The 16,348-nt window shown below is 43.4% G+C and overlaps 1 protein-coding gene across 5 annotated transcripts in view; it reads right to left on the reverse strand.

Moving 5' to 3' along the window:
• Positions 1-16,348, reverse strand: part of tnikb (TRAF2 and NCK interacting kinase b) — a 69,161-nt gene that overhangs the window by 39,796 nt on the left and 13,017 nt on the right. For all 5 annotated transcript variants that reach the window (XM_085419322.1, XM_085419319.1, XM_085419323.1 and 2 more), the window contains 2 exons: positions 281-337; positions 53-178 (listed from right to left, as the gene is read on the reverse strand). In XM_085419322.1, the coding sequence (XP_085275448.1) occupies positions 53-178; positions 281-337 (183 nt within the window). The remainder of the gene's footprint in view (positions 1-52; positions 179-280; positions 338-16,348) is intronic.

Raw genomic sequence — 16,348 nt, forward strand, 5'->3', positions numbered from 1 at the left:
TTCAGTCAGACTGATTTAAGCTCAGCTAACAAAACGTGTTCGTGTGACTAACCCAGAGCTGGTCGTCCACTCCTGGAGGATTTTTCTTGATGAAGGCTCCATAATAGGTTGCTATGTTCCTGTGGTGGCTGTACTTCTTCAGCATGTTGATCTCGGCTTTAATCTCCTCCTCCTCATCCTAAAGCACACAAACGCAGAGACAGATGCAGCACAACGCCAATAACACACACGGTCCCAGTATAACAGAAAGGCTGGATTAAAGACGGTGTGTGTCACTCACGCCTGTGACATCCATGACCTTGATGGCAGCGAGCTGGCCAGTTTTGACATGGCGACCCTGAAGAACACAGGTGGAGAGGCGATCAAAGACATGAGTCACGGATTTGGATCTAGGACACATTTACTCAACATTTCCGTCCCTTAATCTCTTAAGAACAGAGCAAACCCAGTTTGCTTCCTCTAATTCCTTGTTTTGGAGCGATTTCTGATGGGAATCCAGATGAGCAGGCCTTAGCCCTCTGCAGAGCAGGTTTCTGGGGACATATTTATGTTTTGCACTGTCCATCTGTCCAGAATTTGTGGACAAACAAAAGTGTACAATATACAGTCAGAGACTCTTTTGCAAATATGGTCTCAGTAAAGGTTGACATATTATGGATCCAAGTTCCAAATACTGTTCGAAAATACAGCAACAGCCCTTATTCTCAGTATATTCAGCTGGAAAAAAACACCTTTACCATGAAACTTCAAAGAAAGAATGATGATGATGATACAGAATCCATCTAACCCAATGTCAACTCCTTCAATAGGCTTCCTCAACGACTAAAATAGAAGCCGGTAGATCCAGATGGAAGACGTTTGATTTTTAACATGTCTTTAATGTATGAAAGTGTGCACGTAAACCCAAACTGTGGTCCTGTGTGCATGCTAACTGGACTGTAAGGAGCCCGGCTGAGATTGGAGAGGAAACTATACAGCTGACAGAGAACCAGCGTTCGAAACCTGACAAGCTGTTTTTGTGGCTGCTTGAGACTTGGGGAAGTCGATGTCTCATTGCCATATGAAGCATCATATTATGCCTCATTATTATGGGGTCTCCTACTAACCTGCTACGCCAATCGGCATGTTGAAGTGTCCTCGGGCGAGATACTGAACCCTGGGCTGCTCCCAGTGCATTCACAGTTATGTGAATGTGTGCATAAATGTTGGGTACAGAGAAAATGAACGCATGTATGTGATTGGGTGAATGAAGCTTTTAGTAAAAATGAATTAATTAGAGTAGAAAAGCACCGGAAGTGCTGCACACCTGTATTTCTTCTGATGGCCAGCAGGGGGCAAAAACAAGTCTGACTGTAGAGAACTCTGTGAGAGGAAAGGTTTGGTTCGCTCTTAGTAAACACTTTCCTGATCTATTCACAGTCTCAGTTGCTCGTTTCAAGGTTTTGTAAATACAATATTATATTTATTAAATATTAACACTCAACAGAGTCTAAAAGGATAACTGCCACATGAGTGTGCAGCATCCCTCTTTGGTTTGTCTAGCCGATGACTTCACACTAACTATGATTGCATTCTTTCCTTTTACATACTTTTTGCCACATGTCTTACTACGTGATCCCGTCTGACAACACACTGTTCTGATCACAAGAGATCGTGTGCCCACGAGAGATGTGTCTGTCTGCAGCTTCCTCCAGCGATAAAAGCACGCCGCTTGCTTGTTTATCGTCGCTGTTACACTTCACAGACGTGTGCAGCCAGATAATCGTCACAGAAGTGAAAAATGAATCACCAGAAAGTACCCTTCACATGTAGCAGAACACTGTGCTTTGCAAACACCTGAGAGCTCCTCTGCTTTTGAATTCAAGTGGGATGCTTTTACATATTCATGCTGTACTATTTATTCATTTTATGCTCATTAATTCACCTTTAAGTTTGGCCTGGTCTAGAGTTCAGCCACGTGTAGCTTGTCAGGTAGATGAAAACGACAAAGAGCCAAACAGAAGTAAGAATCGATACTTTACGTTACATTGAGCATCGAGCAGCAGCTCTCTGGGAACAAAATTCCTTATTGGTGTTATAGATTAGATTAGTTCGCCTTGTAATCGGAAGGTTGCCGGTTCGAGCCTCGGCTCCGACAGTCTCGGTCGTTGTGTCCTTGGGCAAGACACTTCACCCGTTGCCTACTGGTGGTGGTCGGAGGGCCCGGTGGCGCCAGTGTCCGGCAGCCTTGCCTCGGTGGCTGTGGCTACAATGTAGCTGCCATCACCAGTGTGTGAATGTGTGGATGACTGGATGTGTAAAGCGCTATACAAATACAGGCCATTTAGTTCATTTACCAGAATAGCTGATAGGCTGCTGGAACGATAACAGTAACTCAAACAGCTACTTGTAACAAACAAGGAATACAGACGTGCACAACACAACATGTTGAACCTTGAAACTGATGTTCCACAGCAGCAGAAGAACACAACAAGTGTCCTTCCTGTTAGCTAAGAGGACAAAACTGAGGCTACAATTCACAGGTTCACCAAAACTGGACAGCAGAGGATTGCAAAACGTCGTCTTGTCTGTGTTTACTTCTCCTGCAACATTCCGATGCTAGGGCCAGACTTTGGGGAAAACAACACGGCGCATGGATCCATCCTGCCTTGGATCAGCAGTTCAGGCTGCGGGTGGTGTAATGGTGTAGTACCAGCTGAGCGTCATTTAAACACCAACCTATCTGAGTATTGCTGCTGACCATGTCCATTTCTTTATAACCAGCGTACCCAACTTTATGTTGTGCAACATAACACAACATGTCGCACAGTTTAAGTCACCTCAGTGAGTTCACTGTACTCACATGACCTCAGCAGTCACCACATCTTAATCCAGCAGAGCACCAGATTTACATTATGGATGCTATCATGTCAAGTCTGGCTGTACCTAACAAAGTGCAAACAACTGTCCCATTAATAAAATAATTCATTCATGGTCAGCGCCCCTCGCCAAGGACTCGCTGATATTTATACTCCCAGACGCTGCAGATATAACGCAGAATAACCATGCGTTCAACTCTGCATTTAAAATATAAACTATAACAGGAAACTGTTCAACTCATGGCTTCAATCTCCGGTTTGTCTTTCCAAAGGTAAAGGCCCCGCGCTCACTGCAGGGCACATCGCCGCAGCCTGTTAGCTCCCATTTTTTCAGCACTGTGACGACTTTGAGTTTAAATAATTTACAGTGAAGCTGAACTAAAATCCAACACTGAGTCTAACGTCTCCTCCTCCTCCTTCAAAGCGAAGCCGGTATCACAGCAGCTGTTAAAGCGAGAAAGTGGAAATTCATCCACCTCACTACACACACACACACACACACACACACACACACACACACACACACACACACACACACACACACACACACACACACACACACCATTTCCTAACGGTAACCTAGCAACAGGCCTGGCAGTGAGGGCAATGAATGAATGTGGGGTTGGAGGAGGCAAAGCGATGGCAGTTTGTGTGTGTGTGTACATGTGTGTGTGTTAGAGGCCATGATATTTCACACACTGGGTCACTTGCACATGTGAGTCCCTCAGATTCAGACACACACGCTGAAATAGACAAGCTCACACACACACACTCACGCAGACGGCGTCTCGGTTACTCAGCGTTGCATCAGACACTGAATATATCTGACAGGCTGAAATCACCTCGGAGTGCTGAAAGTCTCTTGTTCTCTCCCCGTCTCTCTTGTGCGTCTCACATCTTTTGTTTCCTGTTTCATCGCGCCGACTCCCTCGATTTCTTTCACCTGTGCCAAGTGTTCGATAATTCAGCCTTTGGAATCGTCAATAACTTTAGGAAAATGTCAGTTTTTTGCTTTAAAGCTGATCTAAAAACCAGCCTGATGATTCACAGCGTGCTAACAATGCCAGTCACATTTTACCGAAAGCTGACCTTGGATCTGTCGTTAACGATCCAATCGAAACCTTTCTAGTCAGATGCCATTTTAGTAGATGTGCTGTGAACCGACTCCAACCTTCACCCACCAGCTGCCATTAAAAGCTCAAGTGTACACCAGCCTCCCTTTAAAATATGATAATTAGTTTAGTCTCCACTGTCTCCCAGTCAGTTCTATGACAGACAGGCAGGAGTGGAAACCACAAAGCAAAACTGTCCATTAATGTCGGTGTAAAGCTTGATTCACGCTCGCTCTGATCGGTCTCAATAACAAACAATGCGTTCGTACCTCCGCACGAGAAAATGTGCACAGCTCTAAACTCTGAGCTGGCCTAACAGTCGGGGAAAAACCTGACGAATGAACACAAATCACACGCACCTTTCCTGCTGTCTCTGTTTATTTACGCGGCGAGAATAAAACTGATTAATTACACCGAAGCATCTTTTACAGCAGGTGTCTAAATCATTTTAGCTCGGGGGCCGCAAACAAACAATTTGATCACAAGTGGGCTAGACCACCACAACTGCTGCATAATAACATACAGTACTGTGCAAAAGTCTTGAGCCACCACTAATTCCTTTATATTCTGCAGGAGAATGGGAAAAGATGCAGTAATGCATGGAAACATGGAAAGTCATTTGGTATGACCGCCTTTACCCTTCAACACGGGCTGAACTCAGCTTTTTGTCATCAGGAATAATTCTCAGACATCAAAGTCCTTCTCTGGGAGTTTGTTCTGTTAACATCGTCCCACACTGCTTCAATAATGAGGCTCTGTGCTTTTCTATTCATGTGTGTTTTTAGTGCATTGTCTCTTTGGGGTCATTGTTTCCAGATGGTATTGTATCCGATCGCACTTTTATATGGAGAAGATCTGCAACACCATTGGATGAAATGCAGCCTGAGACCATGACAGACCCCCACTGTGTTTTCTAGATGGCTGTGGACTGTAACTGTTGGACCTCTCTCCTGATGAGGCCTCAGTAAACAGTGCAAACACTGAATGTCCAGATACATCGCTCAGGTTCTGTGTCAGATCTTTGCTGGATTTTTTAACCATTTCTTAATGACTTCCAGCTTGTTTATTCACTGTAGATCATTTTCAGGCCTTCTCTGTTCTACACGTGTCCGGTTTCCTCACGCTTTTAAGGACACACTTTACATCATGCTTAGATGTGCCATGTTTTTAACTAATAGCTCTTTGGGAATCACCTTGATGGCGCAAAAATACTATTATATGTCTGACAATTATTTTTGGCATCTTTCATAGTTTCAGCTAAGAAATGTGAACAATCAATGTGATACAAGGTTATTTACTAAGCTGTGTAGACACAACACTGATTTATTGCTTCAGTTAGTTCCTGTTTTATGCTTTAATGAGGTCACACTCATAGGTCAGTGTAAAGTGGACTGAAAAACTGCCAGTGCTCAAAGAAAAGTTTTGAAAATCCTTTAGAAATCTGGAGAACTGCTGCAATAATGATCAGCAAGCAACAAACATTTAAGGGGGAAAATAAGTAAATAAACAAACGTCAACATACGAGGAATGTTGGAAAGCCCGAGTGTAAGTGAGGCAGGAGGTACATGATACACTGACGTAGGCGATTAACTGACAGGTGTAGCACAAAGAAGGCAGGAAGTATAAAACAATATGCTCTAATATAATAAAATAAAACAGGAAGTGCCTAACGATGGTGATCATCCTTCTCTCTGTATGTAAGGTTTGTTCATTAAAGCCTGAACTGTCCAGCCCTGCGATTTAAATACTGCCCATGGAAACGCTCCACACCAGCCATGAACTCGTCATATTTAGGATTCAGTACATTCTCTTCCACTGGTCCAATTCAAGTTCACGGGGGGGCTGGAGCCTCTTCCAGCTACCTCGATAACTGCATGTCTGTAGAGCGTGGGAGGAAGAACATGCAGACCCCACACAGGAAGATGGTGGATTTAAACACAGAATCTTCTTGCTGTGAGGCAACAGTGCTAACCACTGCACCATGAGAAGATCAAGATCAAGATAAAGCTGAAACGTATGACTTGGCCTGTTTCGCAATGGAAAATAATCTTTTCAAAAATTCCTGGATCCAGATCTCCAGATGTTACTCATGCCCAGCCGGGACCAAGCTCCACCTTGGATCAAGTTCTCATACAAATCAATCAACAACTTTCTGACTAATTATTTTAAACATAACAGCACCTTTACAGTCTGACAAAGTAGCAGCCTGTCTCACTCTTCCTGTTGATGGTACACGGCTAAGTCACTAGTAGGCAGCAGCTTTGTGCAGCTGAAGCTAAGTTATAATTCGAAAAGTCAGTAAACCTGCTCCCTGGACCTCGGGTTAAGTGTGTGAAGTGCTGCTGTGACTGCAGGACAAACGGCAGCGATCCAGCACGATGGGGCAATAAAAGGCGAGGCAGATAACGGCGGCGAGATGAGAGGAAGAGATAGCATCTCACAGAGGCTCTTTGTTTTGCTATCTCTCTTCCTCCGACACCGACGGCCGGCCAGACGAATCTCCCAAAGGTGACACAGAGCTCCCAGCGTGTGTTCACGTGTGTGCGCGTGCTCGAGCCAGATTATGGAGGCCGGGCGGCATGAGGAAGCTGCATTAAAATATCACCCGAATCCGCACATATGCAGGGAGAGAGATAAAGATAGCAGCAGAGGGAGAACAGAGGGAGGTGGCAGGTGAGGAGGAGGCGGAGGAGGAGGATGACTGGAGGTAGAAAAGGGCAGAATATCCTTTTGAGGCTGCCTCAGGCGTAAAAACACACCTCAGGTCCCGCGTTCAGACAAGCCTCGCATTCCTAACCTGAACACAAGCCCCGACACATTACGACAGAAACAGACTGACAGACACAAATTAGCGTTTCTCTCTCTGCGCTCTAATGTAACAACACGTCCTCTGGAAACGGCGAGCTTGTGCAACCAGCGTGGGCTTTTGTCTGCGTCCTATTGTCGCAGAAATACACAAATTCACCACGTTTGGCATTTTAGAAGTGACTGCAAAAGGACAACTGAAAATATGAAAACCACAGTTTCAAAGAAGCATTATTCTCTGTTTTAAAGGAGCTTAAAAGCAAACACTGGAGGCCAAAATACACCAAACAGCAGGCTGTTATTTTGTTTTCAAACCCCCATACTGGCAGCAGCTAAACTAGCTTATCATCATTCCCAAGGCATGAAATACTGCCATGCTGTCAAAGACAATTTAGTTTCAGAGAAACTCAGATCTGCTTTTGTGTCGGTGCCACGGCGCATCAGCGGCAACGAAAGTGAAAATGATGTCATTCCTAACTCGACAGGTATGGATGTCAGCAGTCCTTGGGGTCACACTTTAAAGCAATACTGACTCTTGACTGCCATTTTTTAATGCAGGGGTCGGCAACCCTGGGCACGAAGGGTTAACTGATGGCACAACTATAGTTGGACTGGCCATTGGTATGCCCGATGTGATTTTTCGTTTTTATGGGTCGATGATTTTTGTTCATTCGTTTGTTTGTTTGTTGTTTTGTTTTTTGTAACGGTATAAACAATGAAAGGTGGTGGATTGGCCAGATGCTGGCAGATGTGTAAAAATAACTCAATTGTTTAGTCGTGTCTGTGGCGGAGCTCCCACTGAGGCCAGCAGGTGGATGAGGGAAAGGGGAGGCAGGAGGAGAGACCCGAGGCAGCCGCCGGTCCGAGCATCAGGTGAACTGAACTTCAGGTAAGAAATTATGACCTGCAGTCCATCTGGGTCAGATATAAACCAAGTTTAGGTGGAGTTTATTTTCGTTATGCTGACTTTTTCGTACTGCGTGCTAGCTAGCATGACGGAGTTTCTATACAGCTGTTCGGTTGCTATGATGTTACTGATGGTGAACATTATTTTATTCATGAGGTTCGTTAGTAGAGTTGCCAACAGCTCCTTAAAAATGGAATGGTCCCTCATTCAGAGAAAATATTACGCGTTTCGTTTTGAGCTGAAAAGGAACACAGTTTGTCCCGGACTTCAGCTACAATGGAAAAAGACACAAAGCTGGATTTATGGATAAAAGTGTTTGTTTTTTTGTTTCAAAATAGCTGATAACTATTCGCAGACAGCTGCCAACATCTGCGAACAAATATCATTCTGTAAAGTTGTTTTATAAAGCGTGTAACTGTTCGTGTAGAGTGTTATTAAATTTATTGCTAATGCAGTCATATGGCACATTGATTTCTGAGGAAATTTTAGATGGCACTCATCATCAGAAATGTTGCCAACCCTTGTTTTAATGTCAAAGAGGCTGTAGATGTCTAACGCCTAAACTTAAACGTGACACCCAAATGCATGTTTGGCCCACACCTGGGCCACATCTGGCCCTGACTGAGGCTGTCTGGTTGCCACAACTAAGCCGCTGCTGCACCTTAAATTCGCCAGGTGTGCTGTGACACCTGGAGCAAAGCTGTCCCATACAACCATTCAGAGCCACATCCTGCACACAAGTAAGTGGCAAAATAAGACAGTGTTACCCCATAGTTGACTGCAAACGTGGTTGAAATATGAATGTTTAATTTAAATGGGTATTTCTGTTGCCGACTAACGAAGGCAGCAAGTCAATTGCAGACTCCTGTTTGACATTCATCACCCAAACTGCACTGCTGTCATTACTGTCCTATTTCCAGTCCTGAAACACTACATTAATTTCTACCGGCTCCCTGCTTGCACATCTCAGCTCCGGTTTCTTCTCTGTGCCAGTGGGAGCTCCCTCTCCTCACCTTGTGCTCTCACAGTCTCTTGTGTGTTAAAAATAAAGAATGAGAGGTTGGTACAGAAACATATCTGAGCTTTGCTATCTGACTGTATATAAAAAATAATTGCAGACCCCACAAGTGAAGTGGGGTAATGCCTTAAACCTGCATTCTCTCTAACAGCCAACAGGTTTGCCCGGGTGGATCACTTGGTGTTTTACCTTTTTGCCTTTCAAATTAGCAGGATGTACGCTACGGGTCAGGTCAGTCAGCCAGGAGGAAGCAAAACAATCTGCGGGAGAAAGGCTGTTGACAGCTGTGCCAGCGTTACAGTCCTGGATGCTAATGCTACTAGCTTGGGTTCTCAGGACGACTGTGGCTATAAGACGAGTGATAGCAGTAGACCCGAAGAGCTAGCACTACCTCAATAAGATCTCCTGTGGAGGAGAAAAGTGCAGGAGTCGTGATTTTAGTCAACATTTTTGCAACACATTGCTTTGGCTGTATGTTTTGGGTCATTGTCCATCTGTATTATGGAACGCCGCCCAATCGGTTTGACTGCATTTAGCTGGATTTGAGCAGACAGTCTGTCTCTGAACACATCAGCATTCATTCAGCTTCTTCTGTCCTGTGTCACATCATCAGTAAACACTAGTATTCTGGTAGAGGTTGATCTTTCATCTGTCCAAAGAATGTTTTTCCATTTTGTGCTGGATTTTGAGATGTTTTAGTCCAATCTAGCCTTAATATTGTTGAGGCTTACGAGCGGCTTGCACCTTGCTATGTGGCACATGTTAAGGGGTTGAAACTCTTCATCCAGTGTGAATGTGGATACCCTCAAATGAAAGCTGAGAGTCTACAGATTACACCCATGTCCATTATATAACTAGGATTGGAATATCTTCCTATATGGAAGTCTATGAGGAAATGACCTGACTTCTCACTTTACGACGCCAACAAAAACTGACCTTAAATCTTTATGGTCTTAATCACCAAAAAAGTTTTATTTCACACAACACAACAATCTTTATTTTGTAAATTACAGTTCCATTTAGGGCAAAATAGCTGATAAACAGGGCATGACCGAGGCTACCCTGTGGAAAGCTGACTTTTGCTTCCACTTTTCCAGATGAACTATCCCAGAAATTCAAACGTATGTGTGCTTGTAAACCTGGAGACACGGCTGAAACAAAGATTGTCCGTTTATGATTCTTTTCTTGGAGGTCTGCTTTCAAATCCAAGCCAATTATTTATGGCAACACATATCAGCTTTTCTGTCATGACTCACCTTCTGGTTTCCTACTGAAATGACTTATCTGCCATAACAAAGGTCATTTTCTGATTAATCTCTGCTGATCATTTCTAAAAAAGGAACGATTAGTAACACTTACACGTACAATGCAGCCTGTGATGTACTGCACACTGTTATTTCACTGCATGAATCATGTACCAGTGTCTGCACTAATCTCTGGGGTTTGATGCCAGGAAGTAAGATGCCAGTGTTCCCAGGAACTCTCTTCATGGAACGAGCTCTTCTTTCCAGCTAAATGCAGAATAACCTGGAACCTGCTGCAAACTGAAGACTGCTGAAGCACATGCAGCAGTTTTCATGCTAAAATGCCGCTTTGCAGCTTAGACAGCTAACGTCCGGATGAGCTCGAAATAAACTGCTGTGTAAAAGGTGTCTGAAGGCCAAAGTGTGTCCAGCTGCAGAGAGCGGCCAGACTCAAGGTCAGGCTGAAAATCCTGCCGTCACACAGAGATGTGACTCAACAGAGCACATTTTTAGACAGAGACTCCTGGAAGACACTCACAGTGTTGCATTTGTTCAGAGTGGCTACTTTCTCAGCTCCACATGAGGCCAACTGCTGTGCGAAGTGGGCACAAGAGTTTCCGAATCCGTTTCAGGAAGTTACAAAGAAGTGTCAGATGCAGAAACTCCAACTTACTCAACAAGCATGCAGGCACTCATCAGCAAACCAGACAAACATTGAACAAGTTTCGCTTTGCAGAAAGAGAAGAAACAACAAAAGAGGAAGGTAACCACGCAGGCTGGTATGTTTCCCCAGGCTGTCACATGAAGTGACTAACGTGATGTCATAATGCTGCAACGTGTGGGGAAAAAAAAAACGACACACAGAAAAAGTTTGCCTTCGAGGCTTTCTGCCAGCAGTTTATGCTAGCAGAAACATGAACAAATAAATACTATTTAATCCTATTGTTTTTACTGCAGCCTTACTAACATGAACAAGTAACTCCATATGTAACATAAACCTCTTGTGTCTGATCCTTTTTAAGGCAACATAGTCTAATCTTTATGTGGACTTTAGTCCTCTACACTACAGAAGGGATTACAGACAGTATACAAAATATAAAGAGTCACCGTTACTTTACCAAGTACTTTGTTTGCTCCACATTTTGAAGACGGTCACACATTAAAGAAGTGCCAGAATAGAAACAATAAAAATTTGATATTTGATATTAGAAGCAACTTTTAACCTTATTTCTACCATTTACTGCTATTCTCGTTCAATGTATGCTTAACAGTTAAGTAAAGCCGTATCCTGTTTTTGTCCAGTAAAACTCGCCACCTGTAGGGGGAGCAGTTCTGTTGCCAACCAGGCTACTTAATGGTGGAGCAGCTTCTGAGCATGACTGAGCGTCTGTAGAGATCTTGGTTTCTATGCATTTGGTTTGCACGCGTCTGAACAGCGTCCCGCAGAAACTTTATGACGTTTGGCCAATATTTTATTTATTGCAGATTCAGACAGTTAAGAAGCTGTGACTTCACAAAATAAGTTGCACTGATGGTCCTAGAGCAACATTACTATGACACTGTAGCAACAACACCCACAGGAAGCCACACCGTAGGCCAACCTGTTACAATTATTCTTGTATGCATATGCTTTCATTAATCTTCTATTTCCTCCAAAATGCCCATTTGTTCCCTACAGTCTTGTTTTCTTCTGCTGTGCCTTCATTTAAGTCGCAGCAGGAGCCAGCCAGTGTTGTTATTGGTTCTTTCCTCATACAATGAAATCTCCTGTAAATTGCAGACTGCTGTATAAAGTGTTTCTGAATGCTGCATTCAGAGGAAGAAACCAAAATACATGGCAAACAAAAGCCGGTGACATCAGCACCTCCGACAGGCAGCTCCTGTCTTCAGACCTCCTTTTATAGAACAGCGACTTCACTTTCTGAGCTAAAATCAAACACTTCCATTTATGCCGCGTCTCTGCAGCTGAATAAAGCTTTCCAGCTGTCAGGAATCTGATGGAGATGAATGAGTGTGAAGGCTTTGCTGGAGATATTATAAACCGGATCCAGCACCAGAGCCAGTCTTTTACTTTTGCACTTCTGTAGACACGTGTGTTATTGTTGCATATCTGTGCATGAAAAGCATGCACGTTTCCTGCATCTCAGCTATGTGGCTGCGCGAGATTCCTTATTTAACCTGCTAAGCGAATAAAGACTCTACTCTATTATCAATGAGGCCTGCACAGTGAGACGAAATGAGAGGGAGATATTCCGAGAGAGAGAAAGCTTGAAGGCTGGAGGAGCCTCTCTGTGCTTTAATCGATACAACAGATTGAATAAACTCCACTCTGCGAGAGCTCATTCACTGATTAATCAAATCCAGTAAAAACCAAAGCGGCCTCCTCAGTGGTCAAACCCTCCAGTGTGAGCTTTGAAAACTCCCAACAAGCGCAATCAAAAGGTCAGCAACGCACCAAATCTGCTGAACAGTCTCGGCGATGTCAGCGAAACGCCCGCAGTGAAATGTAAACTTAAAGCGTATCTTTCATGCTTTAACGCCCTCCACGAGCAGCCTTTCAGCATCATTCAGATATTTCTCCTTCATTGCTCGCTCACAGCCTGTAACTGTGAAAGATTGCTAAAAACCGGGAGCCGGGAGGGGAGGCGTCAGCAGCCCCGAGGGTGGAAAAAAGATTTGAAAGCTGCTTGAAAATGTTGGCAAGGAGGATGAATGAAAAAAAGGATTCTGCTTTAGTTCAATAAATGCCACAAAACTGGACAGAAACTAAGTGTTTTCATTACAGCATTCGACTTCCCCTTTCAAATGTTTTCACTCATATCTAACGTTTGATGCCTCACTGTAATTTCCTTCAAAGCATCAGCCACGTAATTGCAATTTCTTATGAAGTTTAGAGGATAATTTGGTGCTAATTATAGTGGAAATTGAGACGCGTCACATTAATTAATCTGAATTAATTTCCAGCATAGCCTAGAGAGTCTACTGAGCAATTTGCTTCCGGTATAAAAATAAAATCTTACTTTGCAAAGTGACAAAGTGACAGCTATCACGTCAGGGCTGCAGTCGTTTAGCCTACAGTCATGTGAAAAGAAAGAGCTCTATCACGCAATACCATCTTATAAGTAAGTAAGTAAGTATACCCTCACTACTTCCACAGAAAGAAGCAGTCCGGTATTGCTGATCAAACCCTTCTTATTACCTGATCATCAGCATGTGTGAGCGTAGGCCTGCGCGATGTGACCAAATCCCGATATAAGACATTTATCTCCCCGACAACGCATGTCAGGACGATAAATGCATGAAGCTATACATTTTTAGGCACGAGTTGTAATGGCCGCCATTTTCTTTGAGAGTATTTATTACACGGCGTACTGCGGGGTAAAGCCTGTCCTAACGTTTGAGTCTGAGGTTTATTTTGAGCACCTGACGGCTTGCTTTTGCTCCTCATCCATAAACTCTCTCCGTACTCTTTCACATGACTCTTGGGTAGGCGGTACAAGAGGCTTGCCGTGTTTAGTCTGTGGTGGGGAAAGGTTTCCTGCATAATTTGCATTAGTACAGTTTTCTGGTCCGTGTCAGACTTTTTAATAACCAAACCATGTTCATGCTACATGTATAGATAGAGAGTACAGAGGCCCCTTGTTTAGGAATAAGGTCCTCGATTTGTTTTGACTCGTCCTTCTGTTTGTCACCATTTCAGTTAATTTTGAAAAAATCTCAGGATCTTCAGCTTTACTGCGAAAGATTAATGTGGAAAATAAACAAGTGGACGGTGGAGCCACATGCTGGGTTTACTGTCGTTGTTGTCGGCGCTTGTCTGTCCATAGTGTAGATATTTTAAATATAAGAGAAAGAGAGAACTTTAAGAAATTAATAAAGCCACTACAGTGACCATCAAAACCATGAAAAAATATTGCCGTAAACAGTTTGTTTTGCGACACTGCGAAACAAACGATAGCGTGATAGGAAACGACAGACGTCGCCATGTGATACATATCGTTGTAGCGAACAGCCTTATGTGAGCACCTCTATGAAAGCAAACGTCAGACAGTTTGCTACTGTGAAGTATTCAGGTGTGTGTTGAAGACATCAGCAACAATCTTAGAGAAGCAAAAACATTTGAAGTCCATCATTCTGCACAGAGAAAGATTATTCCCAAGTGGAAAACATTCCTGACAGCTGCCAGTCCTTCCAGAGGGGACATCCCCGCAAATTCACCCAAAGGTCAGACTGTGCAATGCTCAGAGGAACTGCAAAAACCCAGGAGCTTCATCTCAGACTCGGTGGGCCTCCGTTAATATGTCAAATGTTGAAGTTCATAACAGCACAAACACCTCATCCCATCTGTCAGGACAGGGGTGAGTCGACCGTGAACTCCTCTGTACACCAAAGTATCCTTGAGTCGAATGTGAGGCATCTGTGCTGTATCGTTAAAGGTGGTTCATTACAAGTAACGCGTTACTGTAATCCTATTACTTTTTTTCAAGTAACGAGTAATGTAAGGCAGTGGTCCCCTGGGCCACCGACCGGTACCGGTCCGTGAGTCGTTTGGTGCCGGGCCACGAGAGCTGAGGCTTGTGTGTGAAATGTTTATTTTTGTATCATTTTTTATCATTAACTCGGTTTCGCTGGGTCTGTTCTAGGGGCGGGTTTGGATTATCGATTTATCGATTAAAATCAATTCTGGCTTTGATAACGTGATATCGATTCATTAAAATCCTGAATCGATTTTTAAATATAAATTTATTTTGCCCAAAACGTTATACACAGCGCGGACCCGCGGATCAGAATCAGTGAGATGTCGCCTTTCTCACCCGACGGCACGGACACGGTCGGGGCTGAAAGCCGACAGCTCGCTGACTCTGATCCGTCGGCGGGTCCGCGCTTTGTGTTCACGCCCTTTTTGCGCTGATTCAGCAGGTTTTATCTCTCACCAAACAATATTGAGCGAACCAGCAGCAAAAGAAGATCCAAACTACGCTTCACATAAACATCGTCATGAATTCACTCTGACTTTTGCTGTTTTGTTTCCACCACAATAAAATCACACTTCATGCACAGCTCTCTCTCTGTGTACTTCAAGAACAGAAAAAACAAAAATCTGTTTTCTGCATTATTCGCTTGCTTGTTACGCACACGTCTACCGTTGTTTACAGGCTGTCGGCCGCTGTTTTTTTTTCCTTTTACTTACTTCCGAAAAGTAAGTAAAAGGAAAAAAAAATCTTTTCTGCCATTCAACAGGCTTCTGAACAAATTTAAACTTTTTAAAATTATGCAAAATTGCAAAATGCTCAGCTGTGTCTCTAATCAAACCTCTGTAACTTTGCTCTGCTTCACGTCAGCAGCATCAGGTAATGTTCATGTGTTCATTAATGGTTTTCTTTTGTTTTTGATGTACTGCAGAATATTTTTATAAAATCCCAGAACAGGAAAACCTTCATGTTTTTCTGTTTTATCTTCAGCTACTTTGACACAAAAGCCTCTGCTGTGATGGTCACGGCTTTGATAAAGTCTCGCAGGTGTCAGCTTTCTTTTTATATCTATAAAAATATGGAAATGTACTGATGCATGATCTGAATTATAATATTTCTGACTGTCTGAGGCAAAATTTCCCCGATTCAAATTGAATCGTGGATTGAATCAATTCTAGAAATCGGTGACGATACCCAGCCCTGGTCTTTTCCTGTGTGGTTTTTTTTTTTTGGGTACTGGTTTTATTTTGTTGTATTTATCTGTGACACCTTAAAGGCCGGCCCCTGAAAACATTGTCGGACATAAACAGCTCCTTGGCACAAAAAAGGTTGGGGACCGCTGTAAGGGATTACTATTGCAAAAAAGTAATTAGATTACTGCTACTTTCTCGTAAGCACGCTGCGTTACTGCGTTACTAAACCGTCATGAGTTTGTTTGTGAGAGTGTCTCATGACAATGATGGTAACAGACGTGTGCAGATGGATAATATGGAGAGAGTACGACCGTGCAGCGTACTGCGTACTTTGAGTTTGACAAAAACAGCGTCCGCCAGGGCTGGACTGGGACAAAAACTCGGCCCGGGCATTTTGACTAGAGACCGGCCCCCCAGGTATTAAAGCCATAAAGCCTTTGAATGAAAACAAACGCTGTGGTGACAGTGATGTACAGTCTTGTTGGTATATATATGATTTCTATACATTTTACATCAGATAAAAACTTTGGTTGTAAGATTCAGATAATTATTTAATAACAGCCAGACATTTTAAATGAGAATAAGAAAGAAAAGTATTTCTTTGTGCCCCCCTCTCCCTGTTAATGCCCTACCTGCCCCCCCTGGCAACACTTTGCTAGATCCACCCCTGCACAGTTACCAGCTGTCAGGTACTTAGAAAAGGATCCTGGTGTTATTTGTCTCTCAGAAACAGTTCATA

The sequence above is a fragment of the Rhamphochromis longiceps genome, linkage group LG9 (genome assembly GCF_057381845.1).
Source record: "Rhamphochromis longiceps isolate RC_006_pf linkage group LG9, R_longiceps_female_GT1.1, whole genome shotgun sequence".
In the NCBI taxonomy this organism is placed as follows: domain Eukaryota; kingdom Metazoa; phylum Chordata; class Actinopteri; order Cichliformes; family Cichlidae; genus Rhamphochromis; species Rhamphochromis longiceps.